The 27,721-nt window shown below is 37.6% G+C and overlaps 1 protein-coding gene across 12 annotated transcripts in view; it reads left to right on the forward strand.

Moving 5' to 3' along the window:
• TUT7 (terminal uridylyl transferase 7) overlaps window positions 1–27,721 on the forward strand; it is a 65,217-nt gene that overhangs the window by 25,287 nt on the left and 12,209 nt on the right. For 10 of the 12 annotated variants that reach the window (XM_063787730.1, XM_063787725.1, XM_009456823.3 and 7 more), the window contains 16 exons: window positions 776–928; window positions 3,753–3,933; window positions 5,305–6,389; window positions 6,787–6,937; window positions 9,580–9,666; window positions 10,192–10,292; window positions 11,970–12,027; window positions 16,852–16,955; window positions 17,650–17,739; window positions 18,091–18,204; window positions 18,377–18,454; window positions 19,060–19,237; window positions 22,419–22,466; window positions 22,711–22,802; window positions 24,451–24,566; window positions 26,054–26,379. In XM_063787730.1, the coding sequence (XP_063643800.1) occupies window positions 776–928; window positions 3,753–3,933; window positions 5,305–6,389; window positions 6,787–6,937; window positions 9,580–9,666; window positions 10,192–10,292; window positions 11,970–12,027; window positions 16,852–16,955; window positions 17,650–17,739; window positions 18,091–18,204; window positions 18,377–18,454; window positions 19,060–19,237; window positions 22,419–22,466; window positions 22,711–22,802; window positions 24,451–24,566; window positions 26,054–26,379 (2,962 nt within the window). The remainder of the gene's footprint in view (window positions 1–775; window positions 929–3,752; window positions 3,934–5,304; window positions 6,390–6,786; window positions 6,938–9,579; window positions 9,667–10,191; window positions 10,293–11,969; window positions 12,028–16,851; window positions 16,956–17,649; window positions 17,740–18,090; window positions 18,205–18,376; window positions 18,455–19,059; window positions 19,238–22,418; window positions 22,467–22,710; window positions 22,803–24,450; window positions 24,567–26,053; window positions 26,380–27,721) is intronic. The other 2 variants (XM_063787727.1, XM_063787728.1) reach the window with 2 other exon arrangements.

Consider the following 27,721-nt stretch of genomic DNA (forward strand, 5'->3'; position numbering starts at 1 on the left):
ACAGGCGTGAGCCACCATGCGTGGCCTGTTCATTAACCTGTTTTAAAGGCTGTGATAAATCCTATCATACAATGAAGAAACCTGTTCAGCTCCGTTTGACATTTCACAAGCCTTTTCAACTAGACCATTTTCTTTTGCATTAATATTCATTAATAGCACATAAAATTTACTTTGAAAATGTCCAGCATACCCAGAATTAATAGTATTTAAAATTATTTTCTAATTAGCTGGATCTAGTTCTTGTAATTTTCATTTTCTAGCAATATTGTTGTCTTGTATTTATTAAGCAGTTACTATGTGCTGTATGCTACAAGCAGATACTACCTCTATCTGAGTGCCTTATGGTCATTTTTTTTATATCATAACCATCCCATGAAGGAATTCCTAGTGTTACCCCTTTTTAAAGGAACCTGAGGCCTACAGAGAGTAAGTACCTTAATCAAGGTTGTACAGCTAGTATATGAAGGAGCTGAGATTTGGGACCAGGCAGTTTTACTTCAGAACCCATGACGTCAGCCACTAGGCCATTTTGCCTACTCTTAGAATATTTACTGAGGAATTATTTCACAAAGTCACCATTTCTTTTGCAAATCAAAACCTTGTTTTTTACTTCAAAAAATATTTTTAAATGTATAGATGTCTCTGTGATAGTCCATAAATTATATCTTTTGTATTTTCAATGAACTATGAGTATTTTTTTATTCCAAGATTAGTAGACTGTGTTTGATATAAGATTATTTCTATCTTATTTTAGCATGTGTCTAATTTTTCCTAGATTGAAGGATTCTCATTAAGCAAACTAGGGAATTTCAACCTTCAAGACATTGAAAAAGATGTTGTGATCTGGGAACATACTGACAGTGCTGCAGGGGACACAGGCATAACAAAAGAAGAGGCACCAAGAGAAACGCCGATTAAAAGGGGACAGGTCTGTTCTCTTTTGTTTCTAGTTGTCAGTTTCACTTGCCAATTGTGAAGTTGTGGATTAGTCAGTCTTGTCTTCTTTCCTTAACTATCTTTACTATTTCGTGGCTCTTTCATTTGCCAGTCTATTTAGTACCTCGAATAGACAACTAATGAGAAAAGGTTAAAAAAAAATTAGATCACTAAATCCACAGTTATTTATGTAGTTTCTTTGTGCTGGTTCCTTTGAAAGAGACTCAGAATTCAAAGGTAAATCCATATCTATCCTCAAAGAGCTTAGTCTTAGGTGGTATTATGAGGTTTAAATGTATGAAAGGTTAACTAGCTTTCAGTTACTAAAATAACAGTGAATGCATATATGATTTAATGTACCAGTCCCATACTGTTGGGGGTGGGCAGGGGAATTTATGCACAAGGAAAGAATAGCCATTAGAATTTCAAACAAAAATCTCTGCAATGTCATTATCCTAGTAATAAGAATAAGATTCTCTCCCAAATAGGTGAAAGGCCCCTGATCTTCCCATTACCTTTTGGGGTAAATTGACAGTAACATCCACAAAATTCTTGGATTCGAATCCCAGCTCTATACAAACAAGTCATGTCACTCCTCCAGTTCATGTTTTACTCATGCCTAAAATGAGGAGTTAGTGGTGAATCAGATTTTCCAGTTGTGTTTTCTAGAATCCTTGAACACTGGGAGGAGGAGGAGAGTGGTGGTACCACCCTACCTCTGCTGCCACCAGAACCACTTTTATCTGTTTCTTATTTGGAGTCTCTGTAGTGGAGAAGAGTATAGGCTGTGGAGCCAGAATATGTGAATTTGTATCCCAGCTCTCCCACTTCCCAGCTGTGTGTCCTTGGGCAAGTGACTTAGCCTTTCTGTGTGCCAGTTTCCTCCCTACTCATGGGGATAATATTGGTACCCTCTCATAGGGTCACTTACAGAATGCTTAACTCAGTGCCGAGCATGTGGTGAGCACTCAGTAAATGTTAGCTGCTATTCTTATTTTATTTGAAAAAGAAAATGTTCTCTGCTTTAAAGAAAACCAGTTTAAGTTCCTGTAGTCTAGATATTTCAAAGGTCTCTCCAGTTTCATGTTATGGTATTATCAAGTCATTTCAGTGAGATGCTTAAAAATCCTTTGTAATGCCGCTATGGATAAAGAGGTAAAATGTAATAATGCTTAAAATTTCTGGGGGGTTTATTTGTGTCCTCAAACTGTAGTGTTTGGGACCTAGACAACTGCCATTTTTAATCAGTTCTGCCTTGTAAAGCCACCAGATGACTTTGTATTACTTGACAGAACCTTTGTGATTGAGAAAAATATACCACTGATTTTGAAGCTTAATATAATAAAGTATGATTGAAAACAAATTTGTGCACCTTAGAGGAAATTACTTTTTTCAGTGTGAATTATAGGAAAAGCTATTGCTGTAAATCCGTTTAATGCTTTATTTTTACATTTTTATGTTATTTGGAAAGATTAATCATGCTGCCACTTCTGAAATAAAGTGAGCTCCAGACATTATGGGGTTGCATATGGTGTGCACTGTACTGAGATCAGGAGACATTGAGACATTGTTCTCATCCGGCCACTGCCAGGCAGTGCAACCTTCTGACAAGCCATGGGCACTCGTGGGGCTTCAGTTCCTTCTCTTGTAATATACAGGAGTTGAACTAGATTACCTCTTAAGAGCATCTTACAGTTGTGACATTGTGTTTCAGTGATATATGGATTTCTTGTACTTAAAAAGGCTATACCTACGTGGAAAAAATACAGAGAGCAACCAAGTCTGCCAGATGCTTTCCCTTGTTTCTGATTTAATCCTCATCACTATCCTGTGTTATAGGTGGTATCATCCCTACTCTGCAGATAATGATAGCGACCATTTTTTGAACACTGTGTGCCAGGCACTGTGCTAAGCACTTTACAGACACTATCTCACTCAGTCCTCCCAACAACCCTATGAGGTGGGTACTGTTATCCCCATTTTTCAGATGAGGAAACCCAGACTTAGACAGATTATAGACCTTGACCCGGATCATACACAGCTAGTACATGGCAGAGTTTGGATTTCAGATCTAAGCTTGTCCCAATTCCAAAGCCTGTTCTCTTAGCCACTGTGCTGTGCTACCAGTCTGAGAATGAAGAAGCTAAGTCACAGAGCAATTAAGAGCTATGACGTGGCAGAATCTCTATTTGGGCCCATATTTTCCCCTATCCTAAGTAATACGTACTTTCTAATATATTACATCACAGTTATGTTCCAACTTGTCAGAAGTCTGTAACTGTAAAACCAGTGTCAATTTCTGATGGCAAGAGTTATTTGACTTTAAAATCAGTTGTCACTGACAGAGTCAATGTGCTTATGTAGCTTCTCAGGGCAGTGAGAGGAGTGTTTTTCCTTTTTCTCTATGCCTTTAGCTACTGTCCATTTTTGTGTGTCTGTGACTGTAAAGGTGCCTCCAGCAGCAGTAACAGGAAGAGTTCAGTGCTGAGAATATTAGCAACCCATGCACAGTCCTCTCCACCTGTTATTAACAGTTCAAAATTAGGAGCGCTGTCTGGTTAAATAAAACTGATCCTGTCTATTCCTGTGATAATGACTGGATTATAGCATACTCTAATCCTAATAGTGCAGTGAAGTAATGCTGTTTTACCACAAACAAAATAGAAGTTAGAATTGATTTATCTAGATGGATTGTCAGGCTTCTATCTTTGTTAAGGTTTTCCAGATTTTTTTAATTTGATGCTTAAATGATCTTTAATTTTCCAGATTGTACTTACATCTGAAATAACCTGTATGTTTCTCTTTGCTATTAATAGGTGTCATTAATATTGGATGTGAAACACCAGCCTTCAGTACCAGTTGGGCAGCTCTGGGTGGAATTGCTGCGGTTCTATGCTTTAGAATTTAATTTGGCTGATTTAGTGATAAGTATTCGTGTCAAAGAATTGGTATCTCGGGAATTGAAGGATTGGCCCAAAAAGCGCATTGCCATTGAAGGTATCTCAAAATGTTTATCTTATTCCCCCCACTCTTTTTTTTAAAGGTACCAGTCTAACAGCATGCTTTTTATTTCAGTCTCTTTTCAGCTCCTACAAGTAAGGTAGGCCTGCCCTCAAAGGGAAATAAATAGTTAGAATCTTGCATGTGTTACAGTGGGTCATTTCAAGGAATCAAACTGTTCACCCTGGGTTTTTAAAGTATAAACAACTTGAATAATGGCTGGCTGAGTCCTTGCTTTCTTTGTAGATTGCTTAACCACTTAAATGCCTAAAGTATGTTTTTCACAGTGATGTGTAAATCCCCCTTTCCTCTTTACCATTCTCACCTCTGGATTTTTTAATTCAGTCCTTTTGTGGATTGTTGAAGTTGTTTAGTTTTGCAAAGGTGAGGACAATACTTTTTCTCATCAAAAATGTCATTCTCCATTGGATTCCTCTCCAGTAGAGAGAATGAGTAGTTATTTTTGACATATCTACAGTAACATTTAGAACTTATTCATAAAAACACATTTTTAGTGAAGCCTCATTTAACTGAAATCACTTTATCAAAGACACACTGATGTGCCCTGTAGACATCATTAAATGGACTAGCTCTTCTCAGCTTTGCAAAGTCAGGAGGTTGAAACCCCTCTAGAAATCTTAATTCTCCTCCTTTAAATAATTTAAAGAACCTCCTAAATGGAATTCTCTTATTTTTGCTTGATTTTTTTTTCAAGCTTTATGTTGCATAAGAGGGTTTTTTGCATTTTGCATAAATTCTGTGTGCAGTCATGGGGATCTCACATTTTTAAACCCTCCCCTGCAGTTTCTGTGGCTCAGCTCTTCTGGCCAATTGCCTAACCTGCTGGAGTTCTAGGGGAGGAGAAAAGATTGAGAGAAGTGGTGTCTCCTCCTGGTGCCTCCCTCTCGCCCCTGAAATTCAGTCCAGCCAATTCAGTGATGGGGCTTCCCAGGGCAGAAGAGTGGAGGTAAGCTCGATAAACCACAGGGCCTGGCTGAGTGGGGAGGCAGAGCACTCAGCAGCAGCAGAGCCTGGTGGGAAGATCTTCCTTCCCAAGGGCCTGAGAGCCACGCTGATAACATCTTTTCTACCTCCACAGTCACAGAGCACAATAGGGAGAAGGGGTACTGGTTCTGAACAGAATGGGTTCCCTTCATAGAGCCGATGTTTCAGAAAATACTGCTTTTTGTTCTTAAACTCTGTTTTCTTACTCCCCACCCCCAGTTTTTTTTTTAAGTCTATAAAATGCAAGATAAATTTTACCATTGTTTGTTGTCTGTTTTTATCTGCAGCAGGCTAATTTTTAAAACATGAAATATAGTAACATATGAAGAGATGGATTTTTCTTTCTTTCTTTTTTTATTACAGATCCCTACTCTGTTAAAAGAAATGTGGCAAGAACCCTAAATAGTCAACCTGTGTTTGAATATATACTTCATTGTTTAAGGACAACATACAAGTATTTTGCTCTTCCACACAAAATTACAAAATCCAGCCTTCTAAAGCCTCTGAATGCAATTACATGTATTTCAGAGCATTCTAAAGAAGTAATAAATCATCATCCAGATGTACAAACAAAAGATGATAAGCTCAAAAACTCAGTTTTGGCCCAAGGTCCTGGTGCTACCAGTTCAGCTGCAAATACCTGTAAGGTACAGCCACTTACTCTTAAAGAGACTGCTGAAAGTTTTGGAAGCCCACCAAAAGAAGAAATGGGAAATGAACACATCAGTGTCCACCCTGAAAACTCAGACTGTATCCAAGCAGATGTTAACTCTGATGATTACAAGGATGATAAAGTATACCATCCAGAAACAGGAAGGAAAAACGAGAAAGAGAAAGTTGGAAGGAAGGGCAAGCATCTGTTGACTGTTGATCAGAAACGTGGAGAGCGTGTTGTCTGTGGCAGCACACGTAATAATGAGTCAGAGAGCACTTTGGATTTAGAAGGCTTCCAAAATCCCACAGCTAAAGAGTGTGAGGGACTTGCCACTTTAGATAACAAGGCTGATCTTGATGGAGAAAGTACAGAAGGTACTGAGGAACTAGAAGACTCTCTAAACCACTTTACCCACTCAGTACAGGGCCAGACATCAGAAATGATTCCCTCTGATGAAGAGGAGGAGGACGACGAAGAAGAGGAGGAGGAAGAAGAACCTAGGCTCACCATTAACCAAAGGGAAGATGAAGATGGCATGGCTAATGAAGATGAGTTAGACAACACCTACACTGGGTCAGGGGATGAGGACGCCCTATCTGAAGAGGATGATGAGTTAGGCGAAGCTGCTAAGTATGAAGACGTGAAAGAATGTGGAAAACATGTAGAAAGAGCTCTCCTAGTGGAACTTAATAAAATAAGTCTTAAGGAAGAAAATGTATGTGAAGAAAATTCACCTGTGGATCAGTCTGATTTTTTTTATGAATTCAGTAAACTTATCTTCACCAAAGGCAAGGTAATCAGTACCACCACTAGTCATAGAACTAGGAGACTTTAAGGACTTTGAATGCATTTAATTTCAATTTTTGTATACTAGGAATTTTCCTATTTTGGTAGTGTTGAACAAGTTGGCCTTTCATTCTGATATGACTGCTCAGTCTGCTTTTCTCCTTAAGACTCATGGGAATTAGCAGAGGAAGGGAATGCTATTAGTAGTGAAAATAGCCACTATGTTCTCCTAATGATACTATAGGATGTCCCCATCTCTCAGATCATTTGAGTGGATGCATGTTATATTTTCATTTCCTTTGGAAAGTGAATAGGTGACTGTGTACTTTTAAAACATGATTCCAGACTCCTTTATTTGGCAAATAAAGTGTTAAGTCTTGTTTTGCTTTGCCATATTCCTGCAGTCTCCTACGGTAGTGTGCAGCTTATGCAAACGAGAGGGTCATCTAAAGAAGGACTGTCCTGAAGACTTCAAAAGAATCCAGCTAGAACCTCTGCCACCATTAACACCCAAGTTTTTAAATATCTTAGATCAAGTCTGTATCCAGTGTTATAGTAAGTTATTCACATTTCTTTTGATTTGTCAAAATATTAAATTGACATTTACTCGAGTCTTTAGAATCACTATCCTATTTAGGTCTCTAAACATTATTAGGGACCAAGTCTATTCCATTCTCCATTGTATCCTCAAGCGTTCCATGTCATGTCTGTTCTGTTTGGGACATGCAATAAATGTCAAAGAAGGATGAGGAGAGATGCAGGGAGGATCTTTTTTATTAAAAAAAATTTTTTTTTTTAAATTTTGAGACAGGATCTCACTCTGTCACCCAGACTGGAGTGTAGCAGAGCAATCATGAGTCACTGCAGCCTCGACCTCCCAGACTAAAGCAATCCTCTCACCTCAGCCTCCCAAGTAGCTGGGAGCACAGATGCATGCCACTATGCCTGACTAAATTTTTCATTATTTGTAGAGACACAGTTTCCCTGTGTTACCCAAGCTAGTCTTGAACTCCTGGGCTCAGGCAAATGGAGGATCTTTTATTTTTCTTTTAATATCAAGTGTCTTCTGTACTTCCTTTTATTAACAGCATAGTTGTTGCATCAAGATACATAGCAATCATAGCAGGTTTCCTTTTTTGGAGGGTGATGGAGAGACAGGGTCTTGCTCGGTCCCCCAGGCTAGAATGCAGTGGCGCGATATCAGCTCTCCACAGCCTCTAACTCCTGGACTCAAACAATTCTTCTGCCTCAACCACCCAAGTAGCTGGTATTACAGGCATGCATCACCACACCCAGCTCATTCTTATATTTTTTGTAGATACAGGGTTTCACCACGTTGGCCAGGCTGGTCTCAAACTCCTGACCTCAAGTGATTCATCCAACTGAGTCTCCGAAAGAGCTGGGATTACAGGCTTGAGCCATGGCGCCTGGCCAGCAGGTTTCTTTTTAAAGCTTAGTATTAAATATTAAATATCTTTCCCCATTTAAATTTTCCATTACTCTGCCAAGAAAAAAATTTTTTTTTTTTTGAGACAAAGTCTAGCTCTGTCACCCAGGCTGGAGTGCAGTGGTGCGATCTCAGCTCACTGCAACCTCCACCTCCTGGGTTCAAGCAATTCTCCTGCCTCAGCCTCCTGAGTAGCTGGAATTACAGTCATGCACCACCATGCCCAGCTAATTTTTTTTTTTTTTTTTTTTTAGTAGAGATGGGGTTTCACCATATTGGCCAGGCAAGTCTCGAACTCCTGACCTCCAGTGATCCGCTCGCCTTGACCTCCCAAAGTGCTGGGATTACAGGCGTGAGCCACCGCTCCTGGCCAAAAATTAAAATTCAAGTTACTTGAAGCCTGGACACACTTCCCTGGCTAGCTGGGCTATGTAAAGGTTGGTGGTGTTATTCTTCCTGCTGTGTAAGCAGATCCAGGCCCCAGAAAGAAGGGACCAGGTTATATAATTGTTTTTGAAAAGTTTGCTACAAAAATGCATGGCCTGTTATAAGCCAGGATACAAAGTAAGGATGAGGGTAAGGGAGGGACATTTTTTTTCCAGAAAAAAGATATTTTCTGAAGAGTCTCAGTTCATAATTTTCCCAAAATCGTTGGAAGAGAGGGTAAAATCTCAATATGAATTTCAAAGTACTGTCTCTGTGAGGGGCCGAAAGTTGCCTTGCTGAGGATCTTCTATTAAGTCTTAAAATTAGAGTAGTAGCATTTCCCAGCTGGCATCCTTTGAAATGTTTTTCTAGATGGCAGTTAATAATATTTCATCACCCGAAGTATACCTAGGCCAGCGAGGGAATAACACTACACACTCCCTTCTCTCTTAGAATTCCTGGGTTATTTCCAGGACATATTAGCATATTGAAGGTAGCTGAGAAATATTATTTCTAAAATTTGAACATAGAATAATTTTTGAGTAACGCTAATTAATAGCCTACTTAACAGCCCTTTAAGGAACACAAATTTGGGGAAGCATTGGTGTAGAGAGCCTTAAAGTTTTACAAAAGAAAATATTTAAAGGATAGATGTTCAGCTGCTTAAAATGAAGGAACTTGTTTCACATGGCTTCATCATAAGGTGTTCTTAACAAGTCCTTTTTTTTTTTTTTTTTTTGGAAATTTTTTTTTTTATATTGTGAGCTATTAAAAAAACTAGGTTCTCCTTAGGGAAAAAAATACATGCAAATGCTCACAAACTTTTAAATTCACACTTTAGCGGGGTGGTGATCTCTGAAGGCCCTTTCTGTAACCCTGGTGTCTTTCAGGAAACCCAGGTGGAGATCCCCTGTTTAAATTACTTTCCGTTTCAAGAGCACTTCTTAGATTCTTTAAAAAAGAACATCTTAAATTTTACATTACTGTTACAAAAATTAGCCAGGCATGGTGGTACATGCCTATAGTCCCAGCTACTCGGGAGGCTGAGGTGGGAAGATGGCTTGAGCCTGGGAGGCAGAGGTTGCAGTAAGCTAAGATCACACTACTGCACTGCAGCCTGGCCGACAGAACCAGACCTTATCTCAAAAATAAATAAAAAACAAACTTTACCTTGTTAATGCTGTCTACTGAGAAGACACAATGATTTAGGAATTTTTAAATTTAAGCTTGTAAGTTTTATTTTCTAAAAAATAAATTTTTTTCAGCTTTTTCTAAGAGTGTCAACAGGCTTATTTTGTCAATATGTCTATTTATTTTTAAACAGAGGATTTTTCTCCAACAATTATAGAAGATCAGGCTCGTGAACATATTCGGCAAAACCTAGAAAGTTTCATAAGACAGGACTTTCCAGGTAAATGATTTATTTTTTATTTTTAAGAAAAGTAGTGTAACCTTTCTTCCAAATCAGTTCATGTGTTACAAGCACACTGATTTTGAGAATCAGGATTTCCATCGTTTTGCAATATACCCAGGATGTTCCTTGGTCTGCCAAATCCTCATTTACCAACAGAAACAGTGTAGGGTTTATTCTAGCAAGTGCCATAAGTGAATTTCATTTAATACTATGTTTAGAGTCAAAGTTAAGCTTACATTATTAAATGTGTTGAGGTGATCTAACATTTTCCTTGAAATGTCTTTGCATTTAAGAATAAAGGAGCACCTGGTAATCTTTCTTGCCATATACAGCTTGTATGTAAAGGAAGCTTTGAGAGAAAAAGACTTTAGCATAAATGACCAGTTAATCAGAGAACATAAGTATGAGATTAATATAGGATAATTAAACAACTGGGTGTTTTTGATTCATGAGAGGGCCATTTTGATCAAAAATTAAATGTACTCAGGTAATTAGTTATTACTTTTCATATATCCCTAACAGGAACTAAATTGAGCCTGTTTGGCTCCTCCAAAAATGGATTTGGGTTCAAACAGAGTGACCTTGACGTCTGTATGACAATTAATGGACTTGAAACTGCTGAGGTACAGTGACCACATAAAACTTCCATTTGCTGTGGCAGTGTGATTTAACCAATCTAGACTGGCATTACAGCTTGGTATTTTCCAAATTTATCAGGGCATACCATATAGAGTGTGCTGTTTGGCACAGTCTCTGGCCAAATACATTAAGAGGCTTGGAAAGGTTGTGAAGAAAGTGAGGAGCAGAAAGGTTATACTTTCACCCTGTAGCAAAAAGTGGATTGGAAAGTGTTGCCTGGGAATTCTACATAGCCAAACCAGCCTCTTCAGTGTCCCATTGGCTTGGCTACTATGCTGACTTGGATCACACACTCACATAAGGTTATCTGTAAAGTTTGTTACCAGACAGGCAGTGTGGTAAATCATAAGAGTACTAACCTTAGAGTCCAGAGGCCTGGATTTGAGACAAACTTGTTGCATCAGTACCTAAACATGTGGTCTTTGGTAAATAATCGATAAAGTATAATATCTGTTCCTCCTGCCTCCGCTGATTTTTGTACACATTATCATGGATCATGTGGGTCAGGAGTTAGCAAACGATGGCCCTTGGGCAATTCAGCCCCCCACTGCCTGTTTTTGTAAATAAAGTTTTATTGGGACAGAATCACACCCATTCACATATGTAATGTCTATGGCTGCCTTCACTCTTAAGTACAGAGTTTAGTCGTTGTAAGAGACCATATGGCGTGCAAAGCAAAACAAACTTGCCAGCCCCTGGGATATCTGAAGGCATTTATAAAATATAAAACACTATATAAAGGTATAAAGTCTGGGAAGTGCTGAGTCCCTGTTCTTTTAAATCCTTAACAGCAGTCCAAATGCTAAATATCCAAATGAATGATGCTGCTGTTGCTGAAGACCTTTTTGTACCTTTTCTTAGTTTCAAGTCTTTCTATTTTGAGAATGTATCTGATTTGGGAAAATAGTCAAAAGTGATCTAGCCTGAATTTGAATAAAGTATATAAGCAAGATTGGCTCAACATATGGAATGACCCTATCATACATCCTCAAGGTTTATTTATTTATTTTTTTACATGGCTTATAAACTAGTTTTGAGGGCATTTCTAAAGTAACAGTCCAAGTATGTTCTGGGATTTTTATAACCATCAAAAAGGCGTATGTTGAGTCAGCCCAAATGTTTTAAAGAATCATTTATCAAATACTATTTATATTTGCTGTATGACTTCAGTTATATGCATTATAATCCTGGCTAGTCCTATAGGGAAATAATTTGAGCTTAATCACTCTCCACAGCAATTCATCAACTCTTAAACTATAGAAGGTCTGCTTAGAATGAATGAGCTGGGGCACAGAAGCCTCCTCTCATTTATTGTGGGACATGGGGTACATCCGAGTGATATTATGTGGAGGGGAAGAAATGAAGATCCTCAACCATGGTTCAGAGACTTTTTTGGAAGCCCTAGGTCCATAGGCTTCCTGACTGATTTTAGCCTTTGTTGCACACCCAAAAACAATTAGGAAGTAGGGTATTTAGTGGTTTTTGTACCGCCAGGATATTTCCTGTGAATACTGACTCTAATACCCAACTAGAAAGGAAAAAAATATATATAGACTGACTTGAAATTAATTACATTATTTCTGAAGGTAATGGAAACTATAGCCAGTTTCAGAACCTGTCTTCCAGTTTTGGTTAAGTTCTTTATGCCTTCTTTGTTGCAGGGATTGGACTGTGTCAGAACTATTGAAGAATTAGCAAGAGTCCTCAGAAAACATTCAGGTACCTCTGTAAACTTTTTCTAAAAATATTTCTGACTTTTTAATTAGTGTTTTCTATAGTCTTCCCTTGGTATCCATGGGGTATTAGTTCCAGGCCCACCCATCACCCCTCAACCCTCCCTTCCCCAGCAGATAAAAAAAATCCTTAGATGCTCAAGTTCCTTATATAAAATGGCATAGTATTTACATATAACCTATATGCATCCTTCCATATAGTTTTAGTCATCTCTAGGTTACTTATAATACCTAATACAGTGTAAATACTATGTAAATAGTTGTTATACTGTATTTTTTATTTGTATTTTTTTATTGTTGTATCGTTAGTTTTTTATTAGTTGCTTTTTTCTCTTAAATATTTTTGGTTTGTGTTTGATTGGATATGGGGATGCAGGACCCACAGACATGAAAGGCCAATTGTATTTAGAGTTTACTAATGCCATGAAGCAGTATAGTGGCTCATTCATAGAATAATTGCAATATTAATGTCTTTTTAAAATCTTGTATGCGTAAGTATGAAAGACTGAGGAATTGGTGATAATTTATATGCATATTGTTGCCTAGCTCAGTTTTATTTCAAGATAAAGCCTACACCAGACAGGCAAGAAAGGCTATAAATCCTTTTCCTTTGTTGGCGTTGTATAAGTCAAAGTGTAGGAGTTGCTAATGGTGTGAAGTGTCAAGGAAAGCACCCCGGACTGGGCTTGTGGGTTGAATTTGCAGCTGTTCTGCTCAACAAGCTGTATATGACCCTGAACAAGTCCTTCACTTGAAGCGATCTCTTTTTTTAAGAAATGGGATCTTGCTAGGTTGTCCAGGCTAGTCTCTGAACTCCTGGGCTCAAGTGATCCTCCTGCCTTGGCCTCCCAAAGCGCTGGGATTACAGGTGTGAGCCACTACGCTTGGCCTGATCTCTTTTTTTCATTGATAAATTGAGGCAACTGGACTGGATAATTATTCTAGAGTATTTACAGCTATAAAATGTATAGATTTTGTAAACCATGCACAGAATTGAAATGCTGTTAACGTATCCTTTTGTTGTCATGGCAGCTATGGATACCATTAACAGTGAAAAATCTTCTTTTAAAATGTAGTTCAGCAAACTTCTGTGCTAGGAGCTGAAAATGAAAGTGAACAATATATGGCCCCTATCCTCAGGAACTTAAAATCCGTGGTCTGTCCATGAAAAGTTTTTGTACATTTCGGTTAGGAACAGACTTTAAGTCACAGCATGAACGTGCACACACACCTAGACACACACATATATACACCTTGGGTGCCACTTTTCTTTGAAATTTTTTCCCCAGGAGTTAATAAAGTACATACTATGTTGTTTAAATAACAGGAGGAAAAAAAATCTTAATTTTGGTTTATTCCCAATAAAAATTAACCTAAAGTATACAGAAATTGGGTTAGGCTTTGTTTTTTTAAATGTACATTGATTTGTTCACAGAGGGCAGAACAATATAAAAAAAAAAAAGAAAAAAAAGTGCATTGATATACTTTTCTTTGGTCATTGAAGTAAACATTTCCCTTAACTTGGGAATTCCACCTCTAAAGATCATGTGTTTTGTTTTGTTTTGTTTTGTTTTGAAGGTCGTGCAAAGAAACTGAAGTACTAAGTTAGCGTGACTATTAATTTTTTAGTACTGAGCTAGATTTTAACTTTGTGTTTTGAAATAATTTAATTTCACCTTTAAAGGAAAGCAGCAAAAGTTGCATAAAGAGTTCCACATATAGCTTTTATTCAGATCCACCAATTAACATTTTCCATATTTGATTCATCATTCCATCTTTTGCTTGCTCTCAATTTCTTCCTGTACCATTTGAGATTAAGCTGTAGACATTATGTCCTTTCCCCTAAATACCTCAGTATATATTTCCTAAGAAGGAACGATGTTAAAAACAGATCATTTTTAGATTAGAAATGACTTAGGCACACAGATGATTTATAATAATAATGGAATGCAGATTGCCTGGAACAAGAGTTTCGTAACAGCTAGAGGGCTGTGTTTAAAACTTCATATCTTTAAAACAGTCTCCCCAGGTATTTTATTGGGTGCCTCCTATGTGCACAGCACTGTGTTGGGCACTTAGGGATGGTGGAAAAGTAAAAAAATCTGTATGTTTTTCTTGTGAAAGCTTCCATATCTTAAGAGGTAATCTTAAGAGCTTCCATAGTTTGGAAGAGGTAATCTTCCAAACTATGTAACAATGTAAGGTAATATTCAATCAAATAACTTCTAAGAAGAGAGAATGTGGGAAAGAGTTGCACAGGGGAGGTTGATGGAAGAGATGGAGGTTGCTATGATCTCAGATGATGGTGAACACGATTTGAAAAGGATGGGAAAAGAAATCATTTCTAAGTGCATAAATGTGAGACTGTGGGATATTTTGGAGAGCAGTGAGAAGATTGGTACATTTGGAGATTTTCAAATGGGAAATACTAGGAGATAAGATGAAGTCTATAGATATTTGGAAGCACTGAAGTTTCTTCAGGAGGGAAAGGACCCAATAAAGGCATAACATAAGGTTTTTAGGCAGCTGGTGTGGTATTTTAGGGAAAGTATAATCTAGATGACAGGGCAGCAGGACCTCAGCCAGGGTGCCACTGGTGCTAACAGGAAAAAGATATGAGAGATTCCAAGTGGGAAAATTTCCTAGATTTCGTACCTGCAAGTAGGAAGTAAGGATTGAGGTCGCTATCTGGGTATTTGAGAACCAGGAATGTTTGCAGAGAACACCTGTGTGAAAGTGTTTAGTTTGCCATGAGCATATAATCTCCAAGACTTAACATTCCAGAAAGCAATTAGAAATATGGGGTTGCCAGTCAGAATTGAAGATGAAAATAAAACAGTTTTTTTTTGCATTGAAAGCCTTGAAGAAAAAGAGAGAGATTGAGAGAAAGAGACTAGACAGAAATTAAGAAAAGAGACTGAAAAGGAACTGGGAAGATATGCTGTGAATAAATCCGAGACTTTGAAGTGTGGTAATGATCAACAGTGTCAAATTCCAGAATGGGAAGGATGTGAAGAAAAGGGCCTCTGTCTAATTTAGAGGCGAGATAGCAAAGTACTAGGTGGAGGTTCTGGAATCAGACTCTGATTTTAAATTCTGTCTCCCCCTTGCTGGCTGTGCAATCCCAAAAAGTCACTCAGCTTCATAACAAGCACTCAGTTCCTCATCTCTAAAGTGGAAATAACAATTCTATGGCATTTAAGAAAGATAATATGTAAAGTGCAAAGCCTAGCATATTCTAAGTATTCAGTAAAGTGAGCTTCCTTGCCCCCTTTCCCCATCAGATTAAGTTTCATTTCCTCTGTCTGCCACACAGATTTTTTCCTGAAATGTCTTCTACCTACTTATTTTCTCCTGTGTTCTATGATGTGATCACTATGTATCTGCTTTTTAGGAACCACCACTTAGCTCTCTCAGGAGAAACTCAAACTCTGACATCTCAGAATGAGCTTATCTTTCACTTTACCGCTTCCCTTCTGCAGGAACCAACTCCATTAATCTGCCCTTCCTTGTGAATCCTTTTTCATGGTTGTTGATATTGGCATCCTTGGAATCAACAAAACGGGTGAAATGATAATTAGCCTGACCCACACTAGGTTCACTATAAGTTGGGAGTCAATCTTACCTAGATTTGAATTCCAGCTCTGCAATTTACCAGCTGCATATTCCTAAGCTAGTGAATCTTTCCGGGTCTCTGTTTCCTCATCTGTAAGATGAGGGTGATAAACCTAAGGAGGTAATGTTTGTAAAGGACTCTTCACATGTCCCTATCACACATTAGGTGCTCAGGAAGTGGTAGCTCTTACTCTGAAAGCCCTGATCCTCTCTTACTACCCCTAGCTTCCCATCCAGTTACAGATGCTCTCAAACATGCCTTGCTTCTTCTGTGTATTCCCATGCCACCATGAAAGTTCACACCCAGTTGTTTTTCATAAGTGGTCACCCTGCCTCTGTTCCTGGTGCCTCCAGTCTGTCCACTGCCAGGGGTATTGTCTAACTAGATGTGGTCAGTGATTCCTCCCAACTTAGACCAGTTCATTGGCTCCTCTTTGATTCTAAGGATAATTCTTAGCAAAATGTGTATGTTCTGTAGTTGGACCTTTCCCAGTTTCTCCACCATCTCCTATGCCTCATATTCCATTCCCTCAAGTTCATTCGGCAACCTATGCAATTCTCTGGAACTTCCCTGAACATACCATTCTATTTCAGGCATCTACACTTTTTGTGTACAGTTTGCCTTGCCTGGTAAATTTGCTCAACTGCCACTATTTTTGCTGGTTTTTCTCCCTCTTTTTCAAAGCTTAGCTCAGGCAATTTCCTCTCTCCTATTGAAGTTAATTCCTATTAACTTCATAACTTCTAGCTTTAAGGTGAGTAACTTGTTTGGAGGATAATCGTCCCTTAGGCTGTTCTCCAAATTAGATATAGTCACATGGAGAGAACAGGTGGGAACCACATAGTTCAGACTCTATAGTAGTTTCCTCTGTTTTGGTATTTGTCTTAGTGACAACGACATACACATGCATATACACACATGCACACGTGTGCACATACGATCCAGTAAGTTCCCAGAGGGGAGTGACTGTTTGATTCTTGTTGTTCTAATATCAATATGTTTAATAAATGTAAACTTTGCCAGACTAATCTTCCCAGATGTTTGTTAATAACAGAATTCTTTGACAAGTGCTAATGAATGCAATGAAACAGGCCAAAGTTAGGTTTACACCATTTTATATTGGAACATTAACATAAGAGTTACTTATATCCCCAGCTGCTGTATTTAATGATAACATTTTATTTCCCAACTTAGGTCTGAGAAACATCTTACCTATTACAACAGCAAAGGTGCCAATTGTGAAGTTCTTCCATTTGAGAAGTGGTCTGGAAGTAGATATCAGTTTGTATAACACATTGGTAAGATTTTTTTCAGGCTTTTTGTTTAGAGAGGTTAAGGGAACAAATGTCTCACCTTGCAAAAACCTCAAGTTAAAGAAGTCATTCATTTCATCTTAGTGAATCTTTCAAGAGTTATTATGCTTACTTGCTGTGAACCTGGCAGTGTTCTGAGGCTGAGGATTCTAAGATAATTCAGATATGTTTCAGGGATTTATAGGACCTCTCTGACCCTTTAGGGGTGTTTGTGCAGAGAGATCTTATATCTACTGAAAGGGAACTGATTGTTTATTTCACCAGCCCTTATTTTCTAGATGTTCAGACCAAGGACGTATAAAAGCCATGAGGTCAGATGTTACTTATAATTCTTTATTATTATCTAGTAAGTTAATGAAGATTGTCTTTAGGGAAAAAAAAAAAGGTTAATTTCAGTTGAAATGTCTTCTTCCTAAAATGAATCAGACTGTAAACCTATTTAAAATATTCCAGTTTAAAATCTTTTCATCTAGGCTCGCATGGTGGCTCATGCTTGTAATCCCAGCACTTTGGGAGGCTGATGGGGGAGGATCACTTGAGCCCAGGAGTTCATGACCAGCCTGGGCAACATAGTGAGATCTCATCTCCATTATTTAAAACAACAACCAAAAAAAAAAAAAAAAAAAGAGACCCTTTACACTTCATTGTTAGTCTTATAGTGTTATTTTCCTTTTAACAGGCCCTTCATAACACAAGGCTTTTATCTGCTTATTCCGCCATTGATCCCAGAGTGAAGTATTTGTGCTATACCATGAAAGTATTTACAAAGGTGAGTATGCTTCCTATTGTGACTTATCAGGAAATTTCATTGCATCTTTAAACACTGTTGAAAACATAAATCTATTTTTTAATGAACTGTAGTCATGTGAAATGCTTCATGTAGCTATTTGGGAGACCCTATGAAGAAAGCTAAAATTTTGTTCTGAATTTTATACAATGACCTGATCTTGCACGTAGCCAGCTGTCCACTGCTTTGCTAGGTTGGATTGGTTTTGCCTTTGACAATGTGATTTTTATATTAGTCCTCAAAATATGCACTTTACTTTTAGTGATAACAGAATGGATGCAAAGTTAGCAGAAAACAGACCTTTCCTTTGTTCTTGGTTTTCCTTCCGTCTAGATGTGTGATATTGGTGATGCATCTAGAGGCAGCTTATCATCGTATGCATATACTCTTATGGTGCTATATTTTCTCCAGCAGAGGAATCCACCAGTCATTCCTGTCCTTCAAGAGGTATTAGTGAATGAAATTGTATTTCTTATCTGGAAAACTGGTGATCTCTGAGCCTTTCTCCTCCTCTAAAATTCGTGGTTCTGTAGTTAATTTTTTACCTATTTTCCTAGAAGTTTTTGTATCAATGCATTAAGTTTGTAATCCATACTAATAGTTTAAAAATTAATTTCAGATATACAAAGGTGAAAAGAAACCTGAAATATTTGTTGATGGCTGGAATATTTATTTTTTTGATCAAATAGATGAACTGGTACGTATTTTAAGAGTAAAGATTTTCCTATATCCTTGACTAAAAATTAGCTATACTACAGTGTAGATGGTCAACAACTATTTTATTGCTTGTTGTATTTATATATCTTATGATAGTTAAAAAAATAGTGTTTTCAGATGCTTCCTTTGATGTGAAAATATTTTTACTAAGCCAAGTGAATTTCTAGGGCCTATATCCAGTATTTCTTTAATGCCTAATAATTCCAAATGGTTAAGTAACTTTATTCCAAGTGAATGAATATTTGTTCTGTGGTTTTTGTACCCAGAGTTTAGAAAGACTTTCAATGAGCTAAAGAGATCTAATAACCTACGTATTACCAAGGCTCTTAGAATCTATTTCTGGATCTTCTGACTAACGTGTTCTGAGACTTGACACTGAAAACTCTGAGCTCTTCCTACTCCAAGTCACAGAGTAGAGATTAATAAACTTATGTAAATTATGTTTTTAAATATGAAAGAAAAGTTGCATAATTGAGCTCTAGTTAATTAGAAATAAATCCAAATTTACTCCCTAAAATACAAATGAATATTGATATTAACACTTCACTAAAGACCATGGTATCCCTTGTTCCCTTCTATTTCTAGCCTACCTATTGGCCAGAATGTGGAAAAAATACAGAATCTGTTGGGCAGTTATGGTTGGGCCTTCTTCGTTTCTACACAGAGGAATTTGATTTTAAAGAACATGTTATTAGCATCAGGAGAAAAAGTCTGCTTACAACTTTTAAGAAACAGTGGACCTCAAAATACATTGTTATTGAAGGTACGAATAAAATTAAACTTGAAGTCGAATAGACTATAGAGCTTGAACTATAAGGACATTGTTCTTCCTCCTTGCAGAGCTCTTCCAGCTGCTTGGGGTGTGCAGTGCCCCAGTCTCATTGTCCATACCAGGCCAACTTTTCTCTTTCCAGCCTTAAGATTTGTTTTTAAATGACTGAAGCCATTTCACCATGACAAATTTTTTGCTATTGTTGGACACATGCTGAAGGATAAGGCAGCAGTAGTGATAAGGCAGCTTCAAGAAAGTGGTACTTTTACAACCTTCCTGTTGGGGGGTTTGAAGAGTGCCGCTAAGTGAATTTTCAAGATCTTCATTCGCTATTGATGGAGTTCACCTATAAGTAATTGTATATAAATTTTGACATTTATTTTGACCATATGGAAGCCTTTTCTTTTTCTGTTTTTTAGTTTTTGAGATGGAGTTTCGCTCTTGTTGCCCAGGCTGGAGTGCAGTAGCGCTATCTCGGCTCACTGCAACCTCTGCCTCCTGGGTTCAAGCAATTCTCCTGCCTCAGCCACCTGAGTAGCTGGGATTACAGCGGCCCACCACCACAACTGGCTAAATTTTTGTACTTTTAGTAGAGATGGGGTTTCACCATGTTGGCCAGGCTGGTCTTGAACTCCTGACCTCAGGTGATCACCCACCTCGGCCTCCCAAAGTGCTGGGATTACAGATGTGAGCCACTGCGCGTGGCCACCTTATCTTTTTCTATTGAATGTAGTGATCTATTGGAGCCATTGATGCTAATAGTTGATTGTTTATTTCCAATTTGTGGGATTCTTTTTTAAGACAAAATGGAATTTAAATGCTTTAGCTGAGAAATGACCTAAGAAATATTTTTTTAATTTTAATAAGATTTTTAAATGTTTATTTTTTAATATGTTTGTATCACATAAATAATACGTACTATTCTAAGTTGTGGTTTTATTATTATTTCTGCCAATTGGCAGTATTAAAATACAATGAACTTTTGTAAAATGAATTTCAGATCACCATGGGTTACAGATATAGTTTTGACTTTTTAAAGATCTCATGTGTCAAACACATAGAATTTTTGACTTACTACGCCTTTTCGTTATCACTGCAGTTCTTATCATCTGTCACTTATTAAGGTATTCCTTTTTTTTTTTTCTTGAGACAGTCTCACTTTGTCTTCCAGGCTGGAATGCAATGGCGCAATCTTGGCTCACTGCAACCTCCACCTCCCGGGTTCAAGTGATTCTTGTACCTCAGCCTCCTGAGTAGCTGGGATTACAGGTGCCGTGCCACCACGCCTGGCTAATTTTTTTGTATTTTTAGTAGAGACGGGGTTTCACCATGTTGGCAAGGCTAGTTTCAAACTCCTCAGCTCAGGTGATCCGGCCCACTTCAGCCTCCCAAAGTGCTGGGATTACAGGCGTGAGCCACTGTGCCCGGCCTATTAATGTATTCTTTTTTAAGTTTTGAAGGTTTATTATCTTTTGCTTCTAATTTTTACATTACTTTCAGACAAGCAGTTAGTAATAGGCTAAACTAAAAAGAAGGCTTCATTCATAATCATATAACCAGCTATTTTAGAATTGAGGCATTTCAGTGGCGATAGTCGTCTTTTGTTTTTGCCGGGGACAGAGTCTCACTGTCTCGCCCAGGCTGGAGTGTAATGGTGCGATTTCAGGTCACTGCACCCTCCGCTTCCTGGGTTCACCCGTTGTCAGCCTCCAGAGTAGCTGGGACTACAGGCACACACCACCATGCCTGGCTAATTTTTGTATTTTTAGTAGAGAGAGTGTTTCACCATGTTGGCCAGGCTGATCTTGAACTTCTGACCTCAGGTGATTAGCCCACCTCAGCCTCCCAAAGTGCTGGGATTACAGGCGTGAGCCACAGCACCCAGCCAGTAGTAGTTTCTTTAACTGCACAGTAGCTAATATTGTAGTATCTCCACTACACCAAGCAAATAACCAAAAATACATATACACATATAAAAATCACTTGAAGAAAGAATGACCAAACTGATGAAGGTAACCTTCTCATAGCAATAATTATTGCAGGGTTGAGCTGAAGGAAGGGTCCTATACTTCGATAAACTGATAGTCTCAATCTCAATATGGTACACCTCAGTTACCGTTCACTAGAAGCATACCTGGCAAGTGGAAGATGCCACTTTTTACTTCTTTACTTCTCTTGTGTATGCTATATCCATGCAGTCCTTCATTTTCTCAATAAGAGGATTCCCGAAAAAAGGTCATCGCTTTTTTCTCTTTGCCTTCTTGAATATTGTTTTAGGGATGTGAAAAATAGAAGTTAGATATCTACACATAATGTCTAAATTATGAATCATGGGTGTATGTTATTTTAGATCACTTATAAAACAGTATTTGGATTTAGAAGTAGTGCTTTTAACCCCATTTATTTCATGAGACAGTTTATTCACACCTCACATACATCTTTGACATTAGCATTGTTTTCATCATTCCTACCATTTTCTGGGTTATTTAACAAACAGTATTCCAAAACATATCCTATATACAGCTATCTAAGATGTTTGAGATGCAGACATGTAAGATCAAATGAGAATCTATATTAAGCTTTTACTAGAAATTGTATCCCAAGATCCAGGTAGCCAATGGCATGCCATTGGGACAGATGTATATATCTGTGTGTTTTATAAGTGTGTTTTGTAATCTCCATCATGAATTATTTTCTAAAGTGATCTTTAAGAAATTTGTTACATAGTGGGAACCTTTAGTGCTAAAATGTTTTAAATGTATTTATAACTTCTATATACATCCAAAACTAGTGTCATTAAGTAATATCAGGCTAATGTGTCTTCTGCAAACAGTATTTTGTTCAAAAATAGGCAGCCAGTCATAACATAAAGAGCTTTATAATGATTTAAATATAAAGTAGTACACTCTATTCTGATGAACAGTGTAGTGGAAAAACTTGCCTTATGTTTAGGAATATGTATTGCTTAGCTTTATTATAACTTCTAAGCTCATTTAACAGGTGTCATTTTAAACTTTTTTTTGCACTTCTTTTCTATCATGTGAATTTAAAACTTATTGATGATAAGCAAAGTAGATGATATTCTTGTCTTGTTTTATGAACTTTACTTATTGGATGAATGGTGGCATTTTCTATTTGATTACCTTATTTGCTCTTAAATTTTTTTGCTTAGATCCCTTTGATTTGAATCATAATCTTGGAGCTGGATTATCAAGGAAAAGTGAGTTACTTCGTTTGTCAATTTTATTTTTTATTTTACTTATTTATTTACTTTTATAATAGAGACAGGGTCTTGCTTTTATTGCCCAGGCTGGTCTCAAACTCCTGGGCTCAAGTGATCCTCCTACCCCAGCCTCCCAGAGTGCTAGAATAACAGGCGCCACCAGGCCCAGGTAGTTTGTCATTTGTAATACAATCTCTTTTCCTTTTAACCCGCCTAAGTGAGTTCTTACTCTTCTTTTTAGTGACAAATTTTATAATGAAGGCTTTTATCAATGGTAGAAGAGTATTTGGTATTCCTGTCAAGGGATTTCCAAAGGACTACCCCTCAAAAATGGTAAGTGTGTTGGAAATACCAAAAAATAAAAAAAAAATGCCTAATTTGTACACATCACTTCAGTAGTAACTTAAATATTTAGAAAGTCTGTGAGTCTAGCCAAAGTAAATGACTATAGTACAGAATGATTCCCAGAGCCCCCCTTTTTCTTAAACATCCCCGGGTAGAGGCCATCAGAATAGAGAGAAATAGTAAGAAGTTGGATTTAAGGTTGTTAAATTCTTGTTTTCCTCTTTGATGCCTTTTTTTTTTCTGGTTATCTGTGCTAGCCTTCATAGGTGCATTGCTGTTCTGCCAGCATTCGGCTTGATGCCAGCCTTGGCCAAGCCCAGTTTGTACATATCTAGAATCTAGATTTTCCAATCTGCTTGCAAAAAGTAGTAAATCTTTTGCTGGGACTAGGGGGTTAACAGTGCTTCCTGTAGCAGACAGCTATCTCTTCTCATGTAACTTGATACTCGACTTTTTAAGGAACCACATTTATTGAAAACAAAGCAAAATTATGTCAAAAAAATAATTTCAGTGAGAGAAAAATGGCTAGGGACTAGATGATCTTGCTAAGAATAATATTATGTTTTTCTGCATTAATTTCCTTATACTTTTTATTCTTATTTTTAATTGACATATAGTTTATGGAGCACAACGTGATGATTTGATACATGTATATGGAATGATGAAATCAAGTTAATTAACATATATATATCACCTCACCATTTTTTGTGGGGAGACATTTGAGATTTACTCTTAGTTATCTTGAAATATACACTATTATTGACTATAGTCACCCTGCTGTGCAATAGATCTCGAAACTTATTCCTCCTGTCTATCTGAAACTTTGTACCCTTTGACCAACAACCCCCTATTCCCTCTGTACTCCCAGTGAAGACTTTTAAAATTTAACATAAGTGTATTGCTTTATAGGCACATTCAGTGTTTGATTACATCTGTACATCTGATTTATGGTAGATATTGATGTGGCTTCTACACCAGTGCTTCTGAAACTTGTTTGAACAAATCGCCTGAGGATTTTGTTAAAGTGCAGATTCTGATTCAGCAGGTCTAGGATCAGGCTCAAGACTGCTTTTCCAGCAAGCTCCCTGGGGATGCTCATGTTGCTGTCCTCCACCTTAATTTTAGTACAAAGAGGCTACAGGCTAGACCATTATCTTTCCTTTGTTCTGTTATTTTTCCTTCAGCAGCCACAACTAAGCAAAGTAGAAACACATAGTTTTTTTTCTTTTCTTCAATATAATCTGTATGATGCAAATCATGTTTCTCAATTCATTAGGTTTTAGCCTTTTCATTTGATGAGGAGACAAAGCCTGTGTACCTGGCCTCAACTCCCTCCCACATCCTGAAAAGCTGACTCATCCGCTTCTTTAGAAGTGTGCTTAAACCTTTAGGGTTAGGGCTCACGAGTGCTCTGCATGACTAAAAGGAATAAACAAAAATGGATTTAGTTAAAACTATCCTGAGTTAGACCTTGATGGTCTTAGATTTTGTTTGGAATTAAGCAGTATAAATAATATTTATTAAAAGTAATGTTATATCAACATTGAATTGTAAGATAACTGTTTAATATCTGGTTAGTTTTGTGTTCCGATCTCACGTGAATAGTTCAGGCTTTTATATATTTATGTTCTTCTAGGAATACTTTTTTGATCCAGATGTGTTAACTGAAGGAGAGCTGGCCCCAAATGATAGATGTTGTCGAATTTGTGGAAAAATCGGACACTTCATGAAGGACTGTCCTATGAGGAGAAAGTAAGTAAATGTTCAAAGGGGTTGGTTGTGTTTTTATTTTCTTAATGTCCCAATTTTTAAATGAGGTACTATTATAACAAAGAAAATACGCTTGTGTAAAATCCAGCAGTTTTCAGATACATTTAAGTTTTTTATTTTATTTTTTAATGAAATGAAGTGATTTAAAACATGACTTTAGGCCGGGTGCAGTGGTTCACGCCTGTAATCCCAGCACTTTGGGAGGCCAAGGCGAGTGGATCACCTGAGGTCAGGAGTTCAAGACCAGCCTGACCCACATGGTGAAACCTCATCTCTACTAAAAATTAGCCAAGCATGGTGGCGGGCACCTGTAGTCCCAGCTACTTGGGAGGCTGAGGCTACAGAATCGCTTGAACCCGGGAGGCAGAGATTGCAGTGAGCCCAGATCACGCCATTGCACTCCAGCCGGGGCAACAGAGCAAGATTCTGTCTCAGAAAAAAAAAAAAAAAAAAGCCCAGGTGTAGTAGCTCATGCCTGTAATCCCAGCACTTTGGGAGGCCAAGGCAGGCGGATCACTTGAGGCCAGGAGTTCAAGACCAGCCTTGCCAACATGGTGAAAAGAGGAAACAAAAATTCTTCCTTTTTACAGTAGTGAGAAGTTCAGAATCATTTCAGTCAGTAAACAGTCAAATGAGTTCCTTCAGGATCTCAGTTACATCTCTAATGTACAGTAACTGTTCAGCACGTTGGGATATATATTCACAAACAGTTCACTGGATTTTAGCACTCTTTGTTTGTATTCCACTTAACCCTTAATAATTGTTGTGAGTAGGTAAGCCATGCAGTTCAGTCCCCATGCTTTCTTCTGGTGGCGTTTATTGGGGGGCAAGAGAGACATGTTTTTGCTTGCTTACCTTGGGATATGTTGTTTTGGGTGGTAGTGGTGGTGTTTTTAACTGTACAGCAATATTTTAAAACATGGTGCTCAAATTAGGTTACCATCTGGAATTTGAGAAGCTTTGTTTTTCAGTCCTTTTTTTCATTACTCAAAAATCAGTGATTATTAGGATAAGGGAGAAATGATTTTGACATTTTAAGAGCATAAATCTTAAAACCATTGTTCCTTTGTGAATTTAAGCCTTCACATCTAAAATTTCCAGTGCCAAGTAAAGAAAGAATGCTAATGTGCCAGAAAGGCCGTTCAAGAAATCACTCCATGGATGATTTGCCTTTCATTACATCAGTGTCAAAGTAGGCATTCAGCCAAGGAGTGCCACTAATTGCAGTCATTGGTTTTACAGCACTAGAGCAACTTTGAAAATGAAGAAGAAAAACTGCACCCTTAAACCCTGAGGGAGCATCTTAACAGAGAAGATGGATTTTCATTTAGGTTCTTGCTTTTCCTTTTAATACTTTCTATTCCTGGTCATCTCTTAAATCTAGAATTGCCTTAATATTTTGGGAATTGCCTTAATATTTTGTTAGGCTTCTGTTTAGATTTTTGCTACTAATATGATATCTTCTACAGAGTAAGACGGCGGCGAGATCAGGAAGATGCCCTGAACCAAAGATACCCTGAGAACAAGGAAAAAAGAAGCAAAGAGGACAAAGAAATTCACAACAAGTACACAGAAAGGGAGGTGTCAACAAAAGAAGATAAGCCCATACAGTGCACACCTCAGAAAGCCAAGCCAATGCGGGCAGCTGCTGACCTGGGGAGGGAGAAGATCCTCAGGCCACCAGTAGAAAAATGGAAGAGACAGGATGACAAAGACTTAAGAGAAAAACGTTGTTTTATTTGTGGAAGAGAAGGGCACATTAAAAAGGAATGCCCACAGTTTAAAGGCTCTTCAGGTATGGACACCTATCACACCTTGATGTTTGCTCTAACATCTCAAGGGAAATCTCCTTTTTAGAGCTCTTTACTATTTTAGTTATCTTTATTTCTTTATCAATATATTTACTCAAAAAAGATCTTGTTTTTAAGAAAGTAAAATCCCTTCCCCCTCCTTTAATGTTGATCCTCCATATATCTTATTCCTGGCTTTATTTAGAGTCTTATGAGAGTCATTTGGTGAACTTTTCTAAGATTATCAGTGAGGTGAAAGTGTAATCATCCCTGGTACCTGCAAATGTAGCCTCAGTGACCAGAAAAGAAGCTGCAACTTGAGCTTTGCTACTTGGTATATGTACTTGTGAAATCAAATCACAGGGGTGGCGGTAGCCAGAGTTATCTCAGGACACCATGCTCTGTGCACAGGTGAGCCACACACAGGCACATGCATAGAAAAGGGAACAGAAAGAAATAGGCTGCATAGTTAGCAGTGGGTGAATCTGCAGAGGGGAATTATGGAAGATTTTTTTCTGTAGATTTTGTCATTTTGATTTTCTACAAGTGAGCATGATTATTCTTATGACGAAGAAAATATCTATTAGCAGTCATTAACAACACCATCCACAAATCTGGCCCCTTTGAGTTGTTAAATACAAATTGGCCATTTTTGCTAAATGGGTGAAATGTCTATTGTGGGCACCTTTTAAACGGACTACTAACTATAAGGGTACCTTGTGTGTGTATAATAAGTAATGATTTACAAAGCAATTTACATTCTCACTTCTCAGAACTGTGCAAGTGATGAAATTTGATAAGCATAGAAAAGAAATATTGGGAAGTAATTTTTTTCTAATTAAAGTAGTCAATCCTGTCACTATCCTCAGTTGTATATATATGTTTGTGGACAGCATAAAGTGTCAGCTGCTTTACAGTTTCCTTAAAATACTCCATGTGTATAGTTCTTGGAACAAGAATACCTCTCTTCTATTTTATTTTATCATATTCAGCAATATAGTGTATCTTTTTTTAAGACAGGAGATTTTTAGATCATACCCATTCTTTTTTAAAGGAGCTTTATATGAAAAGAAAAATACTTAAAAATTTTTATCTATTATTTTTAGAGTAGGGTTTAAATGTTTATGAAAGATACAGCTTTAGCTGCTCACATGGGACATATACCAGAATAAAGTGATTTTCTTTTGTTGTTTTAAGAGGAAAATGTATTTAAAAGAAATTACAATAATAATAGTTGCTAACATTCATTGAGCATTCACTATGAGTTAGGCACTATTTTAAGTACTTTACATGGATAATTTCATTTAATTTTTACAACAGCTTCATTAAATACATTAATACCTGCTG

Source organism: Pan troglodytes, chromosome 11, assembly GCF_028858775.2.
Source record: "Pan troglodytes isolate AG18354 chromosome 11, NHGRI_mPanTro3-v2.0_pri, whole genome shotgun sequence".
Lineage (NCBI taxonomy): Eukaryota > Metazoa > Chordata > Mammalia > Primates > Hominidae > Pan > Pan troglodytes.